General features: G+C 48.1%; 1 protein-coding gene across 1 annotated transcript in view; it reads right to left on the bottom strand.

The window, feature by feature from the left end:
* The window catches only part of npas3 (neuronal PAS domain protein 3), a 56,162-nt gene that overhangs the window by 19,579 nt on the left and 19,083 nt on the right, over positions 1–17,500 (bottom strand). The window contains exon 9 of the mRNA XM_072458237.1: positions 174–280. Within this exon, the coding sequence (XP_072314338.1) occupies positions 174–280 (107 nt within the window). The remainder of the gene's footprint in view (positions 1–173; positions 281–17,500) is intronic.

The raw sequence follows: 17,500 nt of genomic DNA, 5'->3' as shown, positions 1-17,500 counted from the left end.
TGAGGCCCCCTGCTGTCCCTCTCACAGACACAGAGGTGGGGCCCCTGCTGTCCCTCTCACAGACACAGAGGTGGGGCCCCCTGCTGTCCCTCTCACAGACACAGAGGTGGGGCCCCTGCTGTCCCTCTCTAGGACTAAACCAGGTCTAAACCAGGACTGAACCTTGTACTCACGGTCGAGGTGACACTGTCTGATTCCTTCCACGTCTTCGGCGTGAATAAACTGATAACACCGTTTCCCCACGATGTCCACAGGAGCCAGGTCCATGTAGTCGCTGATCCTGACGAGAAACAGAAAAGAAAATATATTAAAAACTTAATAAATTAAATTAGAACCACATTTACACTGCACTAGAAGCGCCTCCAGAGCTGCTCCATTTACGTGTTATTTAAAGATGTATTCATGTACTCTTCGGCCGCTCTTCGCCCGCTCTTCGGCCGCTCATCGCCCGCTCATTGCCGGTTCTTCGCCCGCTCGTCCCACGTTCATGAGGAAACATGAGCGGTCGCCGGCGCTGCCCCCGACTCTGATTCCAATCTGCCGCTTTAAACACAAACGGCTGTATCTTGTGCTCATCGCGACCTCAGACGCATCTGCCACTTTCCCGTTCAAATCTGCAGCATCGGGTCAAACGCCTCATGCATTTTTACTCCCCAAAGACGATCTGCAAATCCCTCATTTCAAAGTCATTTTCTGCAAATGCCGTTTGAATGAAAGTGTCTCTTTATCTGTCAAAGCTCGATGTGAAAGTGAAACAGCAGCGCGTTTCAGCACTTTCACATGTTAGAGGCAGAAAATTACACTTTGTACAAGAAATCTGAAACAGGGTCTGAAACAGGGTCTGAAACAGGGTCTGAAACAGGGTCTGAAACAGGGTCTGAAACAAGGTCTGAAACAGAGTCTGAAACAGGGTCTGAAACAGGTCTGAAACAGGGTCTGAAACAGGTCTGAAACAGGGTCTGAAACAGGGTCTGAAACAGGGTCTGAAACAGGTCTGAAACAGGTCTGAAACAGGTCTGAAACAGGGTCTGAAACAGGTCTGAAACAGGGTCTGAAACAGGTCTGAAACAGGGTCTGAAACAGGTCTGAAACAGGGTCTGAAACAGGTCTGAAACAGGTCTGAACCCGGTCTGAAACAGGTCTGAAACAGGTCTGAAACAGGGTCTGAAACAGGGTCTGAAACAGGGTCTGAAACAGGTCTGAAAAAGGGTCTGAAACAGGGTCTGAAACAGGTATGAAACAGGGTCTGAAACAGGTCTGAAACAGGGTCTGAAACAGGCCTGAAACAGGGTCTGAAACAGGTCTGAAACAGGGTCTGAAACAGGGTCTGAAACAGGCCTGAAACAGGGTCTGAAACAGGTCTGAAACAGGTCTGAAACAGGGTCTGAAACAGGTCTGAAACAGGGTCTGAAACAGGGTCTGAAACAGGTCTGAAACAGGGTCTGAAACAGGTCTGAAACAGGTCTGAAACAGGTCTGAAACAGGGTCTGAAACAGGCCTGAAACAGGGTCTGAAACAGGTCTGAAACAGGTCTGAAACAGGGTCTGAAACAGGTCTGAAACAGGGTCTGAAACAGAGTCTGAAACAGGTCTGAAACAGGGTCTGAAACAGGTCTGAAACAGGATCTGAAACAGGGTCTGAAACAGGTCTGAAACAGGTCTGAAACAGGGTCTGAAACAGGGTCTGAAACGGGACTGAAACAGGGTCTGAAACAGAGTCTGAAACAGGGTCTGAAACAGGGTCTGAAACAGGTCTACAACAGGGTCTGAAACAGGGTCTGAAACAGGTCTGAAACAGGGTCTGAAACAGGTCTGAAACAGGTCTGAAACAGGGTCTGAAACAGGTCTGAAACAGGGTCTGAAACAGGGTCTGAAACAGGTCTGAAACAGGGTCTGAAACAGGTCTGAAACAGGTCTGAAACAGGTCTGAAACAGGGTCTGAAACAGGCCTGAAACAGGGTCTGAAACAGGTCTGAAACAGGTCTGAAACAGGGTCTGAAACAGGTCTGAAACAGGGTCTGAAACAGAGTCTGAAACAGGTCTGAAACAGGGTCTGAAACAGGGTCTGAAACAGGGTCTGAAACAGGTCTGAAACAGGGTCTGAAACAGGGTCTGAAACGGGACTGAAACAGGGTCTGAAACAGAGTCTGAAACAGGGTCTGAAACAGGGTCTGAAACAGGTCTACAACAGGGTCTGAAACAGGGTCTGAAACAGGTCTGAAACAGGGTCTGAAACAGGGTCTGAAACGGGACTGAAACAGGGTCTGAAACAGAGTCTGAAACAGGGTCTGAAACAGGGTCTGAAACAGGTCTAAAACAGGGTCTGAAACAGGGTCTGAAACAGGGTCTGAAACAGGTCTGAAACAGGGTCTGAAACAGGGTCTGAAACAGGGTCTGAAACAAGGTCTGAAACAGGGTCTGAAACAGGTCTGAAACAGGGTCTGGAACAGGTCTGAAACAGGGTCTGAAACAGGGTCTGAAACAGGGTCTGAAGCAGGTCTGAAACAGGGTCTGAAACAGGTTTGAAACAGGGTCTGAAACAGGGTCTGAAACAGGTCTGAAACAGGTCTGAAACAGGGTCTGAAACAGGCCTGAAACAGGGTCTGAAACAGGTCTGAAACAGGTCTGAAACAGGGTCTGAAACAGGTCTGAAACAGGGTCTGAAACAGAGTCTGAAACAGGTCTGAAACAGGATCTGAAACAGGGTCTGAAACAGGGTCTGAAACAGGTCTGAAACAGGGTCTGAAACAGGGTCTGAAACGGGACTGAAACAGGGTCTGAAACAGAGTCTGAAACAGGGTCTGAAACAGGGTCTGAAACAGGTCTACAACAGGGTCTGAAACAGGGTCTGAAACAGGTCTGAAACAGGGTCTGAAACAGGGTCTGAAACGGGACTGAAACAGGGTCTGAAACAGAGTCTGAAACAGGGTCTGAAACAGGGTCTGAAACAGGTCTAAAACAGGGTCTGAAACAGGGTCTGAAACAGGGTCTGAAACAGGTCTGAAACAGGGTCTGAAACAGGGTCTGAAACAGGGTCTGAAACAAGGTCTGAAACAGGGTCTGAAACAGGTCTGAAACAGGGTCTGGAACAGGTCTGAAACAGGGTCTGAAACAGGGTCTGAAACAGGTCTGAAACAGGGTCTGAAACAGGTCTGAAACAGGGTCTGAAACAGGTCTGAAACAGGTCTGAACCCGGTCTGAAACAGGTCTGAAACAGGTCTGAAACAGGGTCTGAAACAGGGTCTGAAACAGGGTCTGAAACAGGTCTGAAAAAGGGTCTGAAACAGGGTCTGAAACAGGTATGAAACAGGGTCTGAAACAGGTCTGAAACAGGGTCTGAAACAGGCCTGAAACAGGGTCTGAAACAGGTCTGAAACAGGGTCTGAAACAGGGTCTGAAACAGGCCTGAAACAGGGTCTGAAACAGGTCTGAAACAGGTCTGAAACAGGGTCTGAAACAGGTCTGAAACAGGGTCTGAAACAGGGTCTGAAACAGGTCTGAAACAGGGTCTGAAACAGGTCTGAAACAGGTCTGAAACAGGTCTGAAACAGGGTCTGAAACAGGCCTGAAACAGGGTCTGAAACAGGTCTGAAACAGGTCTGAAACAGGGTCTGAAACAGGTCTGAAACAGGGTCTGAAACAGAGTCTGAAACAGGTCTGAAACAGGGTCTGAAACAGGTCTGAAACAGGATCTGAAACAGGGTCTGAAACAGGGTCTGAAACAGGTCTGAAACAGGGTCTGAAACAGGGTCTGAAACGGGACTGAAACAGGGTCTGAAACAGAGTCTGAAACAGGGTCTGAAACAGGGTCTGAAACAGGTCTACAACAGGGTCTGAAACAGGGTCTGAAACAGGTCTGAAACAGGGTCTGAAACAGGTCTGAAACAGGTCTGAAACAGGGTCTGAAACAGGTCTGAAACAGGGTCTGAAACAGGGTCTGAAACAGGTCTGAAACAGGGTCTGAAACAGGTCTGAAACAGGTCTGAAACAGGTCTGAAACAGGGTCTGAAACAGGCCTGAAACAGGGTCTGAAACAGGTCTGAAACAGGTCTGAAACAGGGTCTGAAACAGGTCTGAAACAGGGTCTGAAACAGAGTCTGAAACAGGTCTGAAACAGGGTCTGAAACAGGGTCTGAAACAGGGTCTGAAACAGGTCTGAAACAGGGTCTGAAACAGGGTCTGAAACGGGACTGAAACAGGGTCTGAAACAGAGTCTGAAACAGGGTCTGAAACAGGGTCTGAAACAGGGTCTGAAACAGGTCTACAACAGGGTCTGAAACAGGGTCTGAAACAGGTCTGAAACAGGGTCTGAAACAGGGTCTGAAACGGGACTGAAACAGGGTCTGAAACAGAGTCTGAAACAGGGTCTGAAACAGGGTCTGAAACAGGTCTAAAACAGGGTCTGAAACAGGGTCTGAAACAGGGTCTGAAACAGGTCTGAAACAGGGTCTGAAACAGGGTCTGAAACAGGGTCTGAAACAAGGTCTGAAACAGGGTCTGAAACAGGTCTGAAACAGGGTCTGGAACAGGTCTGAAACAGGGTCTGAAACAGGGTCTGAAACAGGGTCTGAAGCAGGTCTGAAACAGGGTCTGAAACAGGTTTGAAACAGGGTCTGAAACAGGGTCTGAAACAGGTCTGAAACAGGTCTGAAACAGGGTCTGAAACAGGCCTGAAACAGGGTCTGAAACAGGTCTGAAACAGGTCTGAAACAGGGTCTGAAACAGGTCTGAAACAGGGTCTGAAACAGAGTCTGAAACAGGTCTGAAACAGGATCTGAAACAGGGTCTGAAACAGGGTCTGAAACAGGTCTGAAACAGGGTCTGAAACAGGGTCTGAAACGGGACTGAAACAGGGTCTGAAACAGAGTCTGAAACAGGGTCTGAAACAGGGTCTGAAACAGGTCTACAACAGGGTCTGAAACAGGGTCTGAAACAGGTCTGAAACAGGGTCTGAAACAGGGTCTGAAACGGGACTGAAACAGGGTCTGAAACAGAGTCTGAAACAGGGTCTGAAACAGGGTCTGAAACAGGTCTAAAACAGGGTCTGAAACAGGGTCTGAAACAGGGTCTGAAACAGGTCTGAAACAGGGTCTGAAACAGGGTCTGAAACAGGGTCTGAAACAAGGTCTGAAACAGGGTCTGAAACAGGTCTGAAACAGGGTCTGGAACAGGTCTGAAACAGGGTCTGAAACAGGGTCTGAAACAGGGTCTGAAGCAGGTCTGAAACAGGGTCTGAAACAGGTTTGAAACAGGGTCTGTCTGAAACAGGTCTGAAACAGGGTCTGAAACAGGTCTGAAACAGGGTCTGAAACAGGGTCTGAAACAGGGTCTGAAACAGGTCTGAAGCAGGGTCTGAAACAGGGTCTGAAACAGGTCTGAAACAGGGTCTGAAACAGGGTCTGAAGCAGGTCTGAAACAGGGTCTGAAACAGGGTCTGAAACAGGGTCTGAAACAGGTCTGAAACAGGGTGTGAAACAGGTCTGAAACAGGGTCTGAAACAGGGTCTGAAACAGGGTCTGAAACAGGGTCTGAAACAGGTCTGAAACAGGGTCTGAAACAGGGTCTGAAGCAGGTCTGAAACAGGTCTGAAACAGGGTCTGAAACAGGTCTGAAACAGGTCTGAACCCGGTCTGAAACAGGTCTGAAACAGGTCTGAAACAGGGTCTGAAACAGGATCTGAAACAGGGTCTGAAACAGGTCTGAAACAGGGTCTGAAACAGGGTCTGAAACAGGTCTGAAACAGGGTCTGAAACAGGTCTGAAACAGGTCTGAAACAGGTCTGAAACAGGGTCTGAAACAGGTCTGAAACAGGATCTGAAACAGGGTCTGAAACAGGGTCTGAAACAGGTCTGAAACAGGGTCTGAAACAGGGTCTGAAACGGGACTGAAACAGGTTCTGAAACAGAGTCTGAAACAGGGTCTGAAACAGAGTCTGAAACAGGTCTGAAACAGGGTCTGAAACAGGTCTGAAACAGGTCTGAAACAGGTCTGAAACAGGGTCTGAAACAGGTCTGAAACAGGGTCTGAAACAGGTCTGAAACAGGATCTGAAACAGGGTCTGAAACAGGGTCTGAAACAGGTCTGAAACAGGGTCTGAAACAGGGTCTGAAACGGGACTGAAACAGGTTCTGAAACAGAGTCTGAAACAGGGTCTGAAACAGAGTCTGAAACAGGTCTGAAACAGGATCTGAAACAGGTCTGAAACAGGGTCTGAAACAGGTCTAAAACAGGGTCTGAAACAGGGTCTGAAACAGGTCTGAAACAGGGTCTGAAACAGGGTCTGAAACAGGGTCTGAAACAGGTCTGAAACAGGGTCTGAAACAGGTCTGAAACAGGTCTGAAACAGGTCTGAAACAGGTCTGAAACAGGGTCTGAAACAGGTCTGAAACAGGGTCTGAAACAGGTCTGAAACAGGATCTGAAACAGGGTCTGAAACAGGGTCTGAAACAGGTCTGAAACAGGGTCTGAAACAGGGTCTGAAACGGGACTGAAACAGGTTCTGAAACAGAGTCTGAAACAGGGTCTGAAACAGGGTCTGAAACAGGTCTGAAACAGAGTCTGAAACAGGTTCTGAAACAGAGTCTGAAACAGGGTCTGAAACAGGGTCTGAAACAGGTCTGAAACAGGGTCTGAAACAGGTTCTGAAACAGAGTCTGAAACAGGGTCTGAAACAGGGTCTGAAACAGGTCTGAAACAGGGTCTGAAACAGGTCTAAAACAGGGTCTGAAACAGGGTCTGAAACAGGTCTGAAACAGGGTCTGAAACAGGGTCTGAAACAGGGTCTGAAACAGGTCTGAAACAGGGTCTGAAACAGGTCTGAAACAGGGTCTGAAACAGGGTCTGAAACAGGTCTGAAACAGGGTCTGAAACAGGGTCTGAAACGGGACTGAAACAGGTTCTGAAACAGAGTCTGAAACAGGGTCTGAAACAGGGTCTGAAACAGGTCTGAAACAGAGTCTGAAACAGGTTCTGAAACAGAGTCTGAAACAGGGTCTGAAACAGGGTCTGAAACAGGTCTGAAACAGGGTCTGAAACAGGTTCTGAAACAGAGTCTGAAACAGGGTCTGAAACAGGGTCTGAAACAGGTCTGAAACAGGGTCTGAAACAGGTCTGAAACAGGGTCTGAAACAGGTCTAAAACAGGGTCTGAAACAGGGTCTGAAACAGGTCTGAAACAGGGTCTGAAACAGGGTCTGAAACAGGGTCTGAAACAGGTCTGAAACAGGGTCTGAAACAGGTCTGAAACAGGTCTGAAACAGGTCTGAAACAGGGTCTGAAACAGGTCTGAAACAGGGTCTGAAACAGGGTCTGAAACAGGTCTGAAACAGGTCTGAACCCGGTCTGAAACAGGTCTGAAACAGGTCTGAAACAGGGTCTGAAACAGGGTCTGAAACAGGGTCTGAAACAGGTCTGAAACAGGGTCTGAAACAGGGTCTGAAACAGGTCTGAAACAGGGTCTGAAACAGGTCTGAAAGAGGGTCTGAAACAGGTCTGAAACAGGGTCTGAAACAGGTCTGAAACAGGTCTGAACCCGGTCTGAAACAGGTCTGAAACAGGTCTGAAACAGGGTCTGAAACAGGGTCTGAAACAGGGTCTGAAACAGGTCTGAAACAGGGTCTGAAACAGGTCTGAAACAGGGTCTGAAACAGGTATGGAACAGGGTCTGAAACAGGGTCTGAAACAGGGTCTGAAACAGGTCTGAAACAGGGTCTGAAACAGGGTCTGAAACAGGTCTGAAACAGGGTCTGAAACAGGTCTGAAACAGGGTCTGAAACAGGTCTGAAACAGGGTCTGAAACAGGTCTGAAACAGGTCTGAACCCGGTCTGAAACAGGTCTGAAACAGGTCTGAAACAGGGTCTGAAACAGGGTCTGAAACAGGGTCTGAAACAGGTCTGAAAAAGGGTCTGAAACAGGGTCTGAAACAGGTATGAAACAGGGTCTGAAACAGGTCTGAAACAGGGTCTGAAACAGGCCTGAAACAGGGTCTGAAACAGGTCTGAAACAGGGTCTGAAACAGGGTCTGAAACAGGCCTGAAACAGGGTCTGAAACAGGTCTGAAACAGGTCTGAAACAGGGTCTGAAACAGGTCTGAAACAGGGTCTGAAACAGGGTCTGAAACAGGTCTGAAACAGGGTCTGAAACAGGTCTGAAACAGGTCTGAAACAGGTCTGAAACAGGGTCTGAAACAGGCCTGAAACAGGGTCTGAAACAGGTCTGAAACAGGTCTGAAACAGGGTCTGAAACAGGTCTGAAACAGGGTCTGAAACAGAGTCTGAAACAGGTCTGAAACAGGGTCTGAAACAGGTCTGAAACAGGATCTGAAACAGGGTCTGAAACAGGGTCTGAAACAGGTCTGAAACAGGGTCTGAAACAGGGTCTGAAACGGGACTGAAACAGGGTCTGAAACAGAGTCTGAAACAGGGTCTGAAACAGGGTCTGAAACAGGTCTACAACAGGGTCTGAAACAGGGTCTGAAACAGGTCTGAAACAGGGTCTGAAACAGGTCTGAAACAGGTCTGAAACAGGGTCTGAAACAGGTCTGAAACAGGGTCTGAAACAGGGTCTGAAACAGGTCTGAAACAGGGTCTGAAACAGGTCTGAAACAGGTCTGAAACAGGTCTGAAACAGGGTCTGAAACAGGCCTGAAACAGGGTCTGAAACAGGTCTGAAACAGGTCTGAAACAGGGTCTGAAACAGGTCTGAAACAGGGTCTGAAACAGAGTCTGAAACAGGTCTGAAACAGGGTCTGAAACAGGGTCTGAAACAGGGTCTGAAACAGGTCTGAAACAGGGTCTGAAACAGGGTCTGAAACGGGACTGAAACAGGGTCTGAAACAGAGTCTGAAACAGGGTCTGAAACAGGGTCTGAAACAGGTCTACAACAGGGTCTGAAACAGGGTCTGAAACAGGTCTGAAACAGGGTCTGAAACAGGGTCTGAAACGGGACTGAAACAGGGTCTGAAACAGAGTCTGAAACAGGGTCTGAAACAGGGTCTGAAACAGGTCTAAAACAGGGTCTGAAACAGGGTCTGAAACAGGGTCTGAAACAGGTCTGAAACAGGGTCTGAAACAGGGTCTGAAACAGGGTCTGAAACAAGGTCTGAAACAGGGTCTGAAACAGGTCTGAAACAGGGTCTGGAACAGGTCTGAAACAGGGTCTGAAACAGGGTCTGAAACAGGGTCTGAAGCAGGTCTGAAACAGGGTCTGAAACAGGTTTGAAACAGGGTCTGAAACAGGGTCTGAAACAGGTCTGAAACAGGTCTGAAACAGGGTCTGAAACAGGCCTGAAACAGGGTCTGAAACAGGTCTGAAACAGGTCTGAAACAGGGTCTGAAACAGGTCTGAAACAGGGTCTGAAACAGAGTCTGAAACAGGTCTGAAACAGGATCTGAAACAGGGTCTGAAACAGGGTCTGAAACAGGGTCTGAAACGGGACTGAAACAGGGTCTGAAACAGAGTCTGAAACAGGGTCTGAAACAGGGTCTGAAACAGGTCTACAACAGGGTCTGAAACAGGGTCTGAAACAGGTCTGAAACAGGGTCTGAAACAGGGTCTGAAACGGGACTGAAACAGGGTCTGAAACAGAGTCTGAAACAGGGTCTGAAACAGGGTCTGAAACAGGTCTAAAACAGGGTCTGAAACAGGGTCTGAAACAGGGTCTGAAACAGGTCTGAAACAGGGTCTGAAACAGGGTCTGAAACAGGGTCTGAAACAAGGTCTGAAACAGGGTCTGAAACAGGTCTGAAACAGGGTCTGGAACAGGTCTGAAACAGGGTCTGAAACAGGGTCTGAAACAGGTCTGAAACAGGGTCTGAAACAGGTCTGAAACAGGGTCTGAAACAGGTCTGAAACAGGTCTGAACCCGGTCTGAAACAGGTCTGAAACAGGTCTGAAACAGGGTCTGAAACAGGGTCTGAAACAGGGTCTGAAACAGGTCTGAAAAAGGGTCTGAAACAGGGTCTGAAACAGGTATGAAACAGGGTCTGAAACAGGTCTGAAACAGGGTCTGAAACAGGCCTGAAACAGGGTCTGAAACAGGTCTGAAACAGGGTCTGAAACAGGGTCTGAAACAGGCCTGAAACAGGGTCTGAAACAGGTCTGAAACAGGTCTGAAACAGGGTCTGAAACAGGTCTGAAACAGGGTCTGAAACAGGGTCTGAAACAGGTCTGAAACAGGGTCTGAAACAGGTCTGAAACAGGTCTGAAACAGGTCTGAAACAGGGTCTGAAACAGGCCTGAAACAGGGTCTGAAACAGGTCTGAAACAGGTCTGAAACAGGGTCTGAAACAGGTCTGAAACAGGGTCTGAAACAGAGTCTGAAACAGGTCTGAAACAGGGTCTGAAACAGGTCTGAAACAGGATCTGAAACAGGGTCTGAAACAGGGTCTGAAACAGGTCTGAAACAGGGTCTGAAACAGGGTCTGAAACGGGACTGAAACAGGGTCTGAAACAGAGTCTGAAACAGGGTCTGAAACAGGGTCTGAAACAGGTCTACAACAGGGTCTGAAACAGGGTCTGAAACAGGTCTGAAACAGGGTCTGAAACAGGTCTGAAACAGGTCTGAAACAGGGTCTGAAACAGGTCTGAAACAGGGTCTGAAACAGGGTCTGAAACAGGTCTGAAACAGGGTCTGAAACAGGTCTGAAACAGGTCTGAAACAGGTCTGAAACAGGGTCTGAAACAGGCCTGAAACAGGGTCTGAAACAGGTCTGAAACAGGTCTGAAACAGGGTCTGAAACAGGTCTGAAACAGGGTCTGAAACAGAGTCTGAAACAGGTCTGAAACAGGGTCTGAAACAGGGTCTGAAACAGGGTCTGAAACAGGTCTGAAACAGGGTCTGAAACAGGGTCTGAAACGGGACTGAAACAGGGTCTGAAACAGAGTCTGAAACAGGGTCTGAAACAGGGTCTGAAACAGGTCTACAACAGGGTCTGAAACAGGGTCTGAAACAGGTCTGAAACAGGGTCTGAAACAGGGTCTGAAACGGGACTGAAACAGGGTCTGAAACAGAGTCTGAAACAGGGTCTGAAACAGGGTCTGAAACAGGTCTAAAACAGGGTCTGAAACAGGGTCTGAAACAGGGTCTGAAACAGGTCTGAAACAGGGTCTGAAACAGGGTCTGAAACAGGGTCTGAAACAAGGTCTGAAACAGGGTCTGAAACAGGTCTGAAACAGGGTCTGGAACAGGTCTGAAACAGGGTCTGAAACAGGGTCTGAAACAGGGTCTGAAGCAGGTCTGAAACAGGGTCTGAAACAGGTTTGAAACAGGGTCTGAAACAGGGTCTGAAACAGGTCTGAAACAGGTCTGAAACAGGGTCTGAAACAGGCCTGAAACAGGGTCTGAAACAGGTCTGAAACAGGTCTGAAACAGGGTCTGAAACAGGTCTGAAACAGGGTCTGAAACAGAGTCTGAAACAGGTCTGAAACAGGATCTGAAACAGGGTCTGAAACAGGGTCTGAAACAGGTCTGAAACAGGGTCTGAAACAGGGTCTGAAACGGGACTGAAACAGGGTCTGAAACAGAGTCTGAAACAGGGTCTGAAACAGGGTCTGAAACAGGTCTACAACAGGGTCTGAAACAGGGTCTGAAACAGGTCTGAAACAGGGTCTGAAACAGGGTCTGAAACGGGACTGAAACAGGGTCTGAAACAGAGTCTGAAACAGGGTCTGAAACAGGGTCTGAAACAGGTCTAAAACAGGGTCTGAAACAGGGTCTGAAACAGGGTCTGAAACAGGTCTGAAACAGGGTCTGAAACAGGGTCTGAAACAGGGTCTGAAACAAGGTCTGAAACAGGGTCTGAAACAGGTCTGAAACAGGGTCTGGAACAGGTCTGAAACAGGGTCTGAAACAGGGTCTGAAACAGGGTCTGAAGCAGGTCTGAAACAGGGTCTGAAACAGGTTTGAAACAGGGTCTGTCTGAAACAGGTCTGAAACAGGGTCTGAAACAGGTCTGAAACAGGGTCTGAAACAGGGTCTGAAACAGGGTCTGAAACAGGTCTGAAGCAGGGTCTGAAACAGGGTCTGAAACAGGTCTGAAACAGGGTCTGAAACAGGGTCTGAAGCAGGTCTGAAACAGGGTCTGAAACAGGGTCTGAAACAGGGTCTGAAACAGGTCTGAAACAGGGTCTGAAACAGGTCTGAAACAGGGTCTGAAACAGGGTCTGAAACAGGGTCTGAAACAGGGTCTGAAACAGGTCTGAAACAGGGTCTGAAACAGGGTCTGAAGCAGGTCTGAAACAGGTCTGAAACAGGGTCTGAAACAGGTCTGAAACAGGTCTGAACCCGGTCTGAAACAGGTCTGAAACAGGTCTGAAACAGGGTCTGAAACAGGATCTGAAACAGGGTCTGAAACAGGTCTGAAACAGGGTCTGAAACAGGGTCTGAAACAGGTCTGAAACAGGGTCTGAAACAGGTCTGAAACAGGTCTGAAACAGGTCTGAAACAGGGTCTGAAACAGGTCTGAAACAGGATCTGAAACAGGGTCTGAAACAGGGTCTGAAACAGGTCTGAAACAGGGTCTGAAACAGGGTCTGAAACGGGACTGAAACAGGTTCTGAAACAGAGTCTGAAACAGGGTCTGAAACAGAGTCTGAAACAGGTCTGAAACAGGGTCTGAAACAGGTCTGAAACAGGTCTGAAACAGGTCTGAAACAGGGTCTGAAACAGGTCTGAAACAGGGTCTGAAACAGGTCTGAAACAGGATCTGAAACAGGGTCTGAAACAGGGTCTGAAACAGGTCTGAAACAGGGTCTGAAACAGGGTCTGAAACGGGACTGAAACAGGTTCTGAAACAGAGTCTGAAACAGGGTCTGAAACAGAGTCTGAAACAGGTCTGAAACAGGATCTGAAACAGGTCTGAAACAGGGTCTGAAACAGGTCTAAAACAGGGTCTGAAACAGGGTCTGAAACAGGTCTGAAACAGGGTCTGAAACAGGGTCTGAAACAGGGTCTGAAACAGGTCTGAAACAGGGTCTGAAACAGGTCTGAAACAGGTCTGAAACAGGTCTGAAACAGGTCTGAAACAGGTCTGAAACAGGGTCTGAAACAGGTCTGAAACAGGGTCTGAAACAGGTCTGAAACAGGATCTGAAACAGGGTCTGAAACAGGGTCTGAAACAGGTCTGAAACAGGGTCTGAAACAGGGTCTGAAACGGGACTGAAACAGGTTCTGAAACAGAGTCTGAAACAGGGTCTGAAACAGGGTCTGAAACAGGTCTGAAACAGAGTCTGAAACAGGTTCTGAAACAGAGTCTGAAACAGGGTCTGAAACAGGGTCTGAAACAGGTCTGAAACAGGGTCTGAAACAGGTTCTGAAACAGAGTCTGAAACAGGGTCTGAAACAGGGTCTGAAACAGGTCTGAAACAGGGTCTGAAACAGGTCTAAAACAGGGTCTGAAACAGGGTCTGAAACAGGTCTGAAACAGGGTCTGAAACAGGGTCTGAAACAGGGTCTGAAACAGGTCTGAAACAGGGTCTGAAACAGGTCTGAAACAGGGTCTGAAACAGGGTCTGAAACAGGTCTGAAACAGGGTCTGAAACAGGGTCTGAAACGGGACTGAAACAGGTTCTGAAACAGAGTCTGAAACAGGGTCTGAAACAGGGTCTGAAACAGGTCTGAAACAGAGTCTGAAACAGGTTCTGAAACAGAGTCTGAAACAGGGTCTGAAACAGGGTCTGAAACAGGTCTGAAACAGGGTCTGAAACAGGTTCTGAAACAGAGTCTGAAACAGGGTCTGAAACAGGGTCTGAAACAGGTCTGAAACAGGGTCTGAAACAGGTCTAAAACAGGGTCTGAAACAGGGTCTGAAACAGGTCTGAAACAGGGTCTGAAACAGGGTCTGAAACAGGGTCTGAAACAGGTCTGAAACAGGGTCTGAAACAGGTCTGAAACAGGTCTGAAACAGGTCTGAAACAGGGTCTGAAACAGGTCTGAAACAGGGTCTGAAACAGGTCTGAAACAGGTCTGAACCCGGTCTGAAACAGGTCTGAAACAGGTCTGAAACAGGGTCTGAAACAGGGTCTGAAACAGGGTCTGAAACAGGTCTGAAACAGGGTCTGAAACAGGTCTGAAACAGGGTCTGAAACAGGTATGGAACAGGGTCTGAAACAGGGTCTGAAACAGGGTCTGAAACAGGTCTGAAACAGGGTCTGAAACAGGTCTGAAACAGGGTCTGAAACAGGGTCTGAAACAGGTCTGAAACAGGGTCTGAAACAGGTCTGAAACAGGTCTGAAACAGGTCTGAAACAGGTCTGAAACAGGGTCTGAAACAGGTCTGAAACAGGGTCTGAAACAGGTCTGAAACAGGATCTGAAACAGGGTCTGAAACAGGGTCTGAAACAGGTCTGAAACAGGGTCTGAAACAGAGTCTGAAACAGGTCTGAAACAGGGTCTGAAACAGGTCTGAAACAGGATCTGAAACAGGGTCTGAAACAGGGTCTGAAACAGGTCTGAAACAGGGTCTGAAACAGGGTCTGAAACGGGACTGAAACAGGGTCTGAAACAGAGTCTGAAACAGGGTCTGAAACAGGGTCTGAAACAGGTCTAAAACAGGGTCTGAAACAGGGTCTGAAACAGGTCTGAAACAGGGTCTGAAACAGGGTCTGAAACAGGTCTAAAACAGGGTTTGAAACAGGGTCTGAAACAGGGTCTGAAACAGGTCTGAAACAGGGTCTGAAACAGGGTCTGAAACAGGGTCTGAAACAAGGTCTGAAACAGGGTCTGAAACAGGTCTGAAACAGGGTCTGGAACAGGTCTGAAACAGGGTCTGAAACAGGGTCTGAAACAGGGTCTGAAACAAGGTCTGAAACAGGGTCTGAAACAGGTCTGAAACAGGGTCTGGAACAGGTCTGAAACAGGGTCTGAAACAGGGTCTGAAACAGGGTCTGAAACAGGTCTGAAACAGGTTTGAAACAGGGTCTGTCTGAAACAGGTCTGAAACAGGGTCTGAAACAGGTCTGAAACAGGGTCTGAAACAGGGTCTGAAACAGGTCTGAAACAGATCTGAAACAGGGTCTGAAACAGGGTCTGAAACAGGGTCTGAAACAGGTCTGAAACAGGGTCTGAAGCAGGTCTGAAACAGGTCTGAAACAGGGTCTGAAACAGGTCTGAAACAGGTCTGAACCCGGTCTGAAACAGGTCTGAAACAGGTCTGAAACAGGGTCTGAAACAGGGTCTGAAACAGGGTCTGAAACAGGTCTGAAACAGGGTCTGAAACAGGGTCTGAAACAGGTCTGAAACAGGGTCTGAAACAGGTCTGAAAGAGGGTCTGAAACAGGTCTGAAACAGGGTCTGAAACAGGGTCTGAAACAGGGTCTGAAACAGGTCTGAAACAGGGTCTGAAACAGGTCTGAAACAGGTCTGAAACAGGTCTGAAACAGGTCTGAAACAGGGTCTGAAACAGGTCTGAAACAGGGTCTGAAACAGGGTCTGAAACGGGACTGAAACAGGTTCTGAAACAGAGTCTGAAACAGGGTCTGAAACAGAGTCTGAAACAGGTCTGAAACAGGGTCTGAAACAGGTCTGAAACAGGATCTGAAACAGGTCTGAAACAGGTCTAAAACAGGGTCTGAAACAGGGTCTGAAACAGGGTCTGAAACAGGGTCTGAAACAGGTCTGAAACAGGGTCTGAAACAGGTCTGAAACAGGGTCTGAAACAGGTCTGAAACAGGTCTGAAACAGGTCTGAAACAGGGTCTGAAACAGGTCTGAAACAGGGTCTGAAACAGGTCTGAAACAGGTCTGAACCCGGTCTGAAACAGGTCTGAAACAGGGTCTGAAACAGGGTCTGAAACAGGGTCTGAAACAGGTCTGAAACAGGGTCTGAAACAGGTCTGAAACAGGGTCTGAAACAGGTATGAAACAGGGTCTGAAACAGGGTCTTAAACAGGTCTGAAACAGGGTCTGAAACAGGTCTGAAACAGGGTCTGAAACAGGTCTGAAACAGGGTCTGAAACAGGGTCTGAAACAGGGTCTGAAACAGGTCTGAAACAGGGTCTGAAACAGGTCTGAAACAGGTCTGAAACAGGTCTGAAACAGGTCTGAAACAGGGTCTGAAACAGGTCTGAAACAGGGTCTGAAACAGGTCTGAAACAGGGTCTGAAACAGGGTCTGAAACGGGACTGAAACAGGGTCTGAAACAGAGTCTGAAACAGGGTCTGAAACAGAGTCTGAAACAGGTCTGAAACAGGGTCTGAAACAGGTCTGAAACAGGATCTGAAACAGGTCTGAAACAGGGTCTGAAACAGGTCTAAAACAGGGTCTGAAACAGGGTCTGAAACAGGTCTGAAACAGGGTCTGAAACAGGGTCTGAAACAGGGTCTGAAACAGGTCTGAAACAGGGTCTGAAACAGGTCTGAAACAGGTCTGAAACAGGTCTGAAACAGGGTCTGAAACAGGTCTGAAACAGGGTCTGAAACAGGTCTGAAACAGGTCTGAAACAGGGTCTGAAACAGGTCTGAAACAGGGTCTGAAACAGGTCTGAAACAGGTCTGAAACAGGCTCTGAAACAGGGTCTGAAACAGGGTCTGAAACAGGGTCTGAAACAGGTCTGAAACAGGGTCTGAAACAGGGTCTGAAACAGGGTCTGAAACAGGTCTGAAACAGGGTCTGAAACAGAGTCTGAAACAGGTCTGAAACAGGGTCTGAAACAGGTCTGAAACAGGATCTGAAACAGGGTCTGAAACAGGGTCTGAAACAGGTCTGAAACAGGGTCTGAAACAGGGTCTGAAACGGGACTGAAACAGGGTCTGAAACAGAGTCTGAAACAGGGTCTGAAACAGAGTCTGAAACAGGTCTGAAACAGGGTCTGAAACAGGTCTGAAACAGGATCTGAAACAGGTCTGAAACAGGGTCTGAAACAGGTCTAAAACAGGGTCTGAAACAGGGTCTGAAACAGGTCTGAAACAGGGTCTGAAACAGGGTCTGAAACAGGGTCTGAAACAGGTCTAAAACAGGGTCTGAAACAGGTCTGAAACAGGGTCTGAAACAGGGTCTGAAACAGGGTCTGAAACAAGGTCTGAAACAGGGTCTGAAACAGGTCTGAAACAGGGTCTGGAACAGGTCTGAAACAGGGTCTGAAACAGGGTCTGAAACAGGGTCTGAAACAAGGTCTGAAACAGGGTCTGAAACAGAGTCTGAAACAGGGTCTGAAACAGGGTCTGAAGCAGGTCTGAAACAGGGTCTGAAACAGGTTTGAAATAGGGTCTGAAACAGGTTTGAAACAGGGTCTGTCTGAAACAGGTCTGAAACAGGGTCTGAAACAGGTCTGAAACAGGGTCTGAAACAGGGTCTGAAACAGGTCTGAAACAGGTCTGAAACAGGTCTGAAACAGGTCTGAAACAGGGTCTGAAGCAGGTCTGAAACAGGTCTGAAACAGGGTCTGAAACAGGTCTGAAACAGGTCTGAACCCGGTCTGAAACAGGTCTGAAACAGGTCTGAAACAGGGTCTGAAACAGGGTCTGAAACAGGTCTGAAACAGGTCTGAAACAGGGTCTGAAACAGGT

This window comes from Eucyclogobius newberryi, unplaced genomic scaffold, assembly GCF_026437365.1.
Source record: "Eucyclogobius newberryi isolate DKJ021-1_F unplaced genomic scaffold, fEucNew1.0.hap1 SCAF_21, whole genome shotgun sequence".
NCBI classification, from domain to species: domain Eukaryota; kingdom Metazoa; phylum Chordata; class Actinopteri; order Gobiiformes; family Gobiidae; genus Eucyclogobius; species Eucyclogobius newberryi.
Note: the sequence above shows the minus strand (reverse complement) of the source record. Positions and strands in the feature narration are given on the sequence as shown.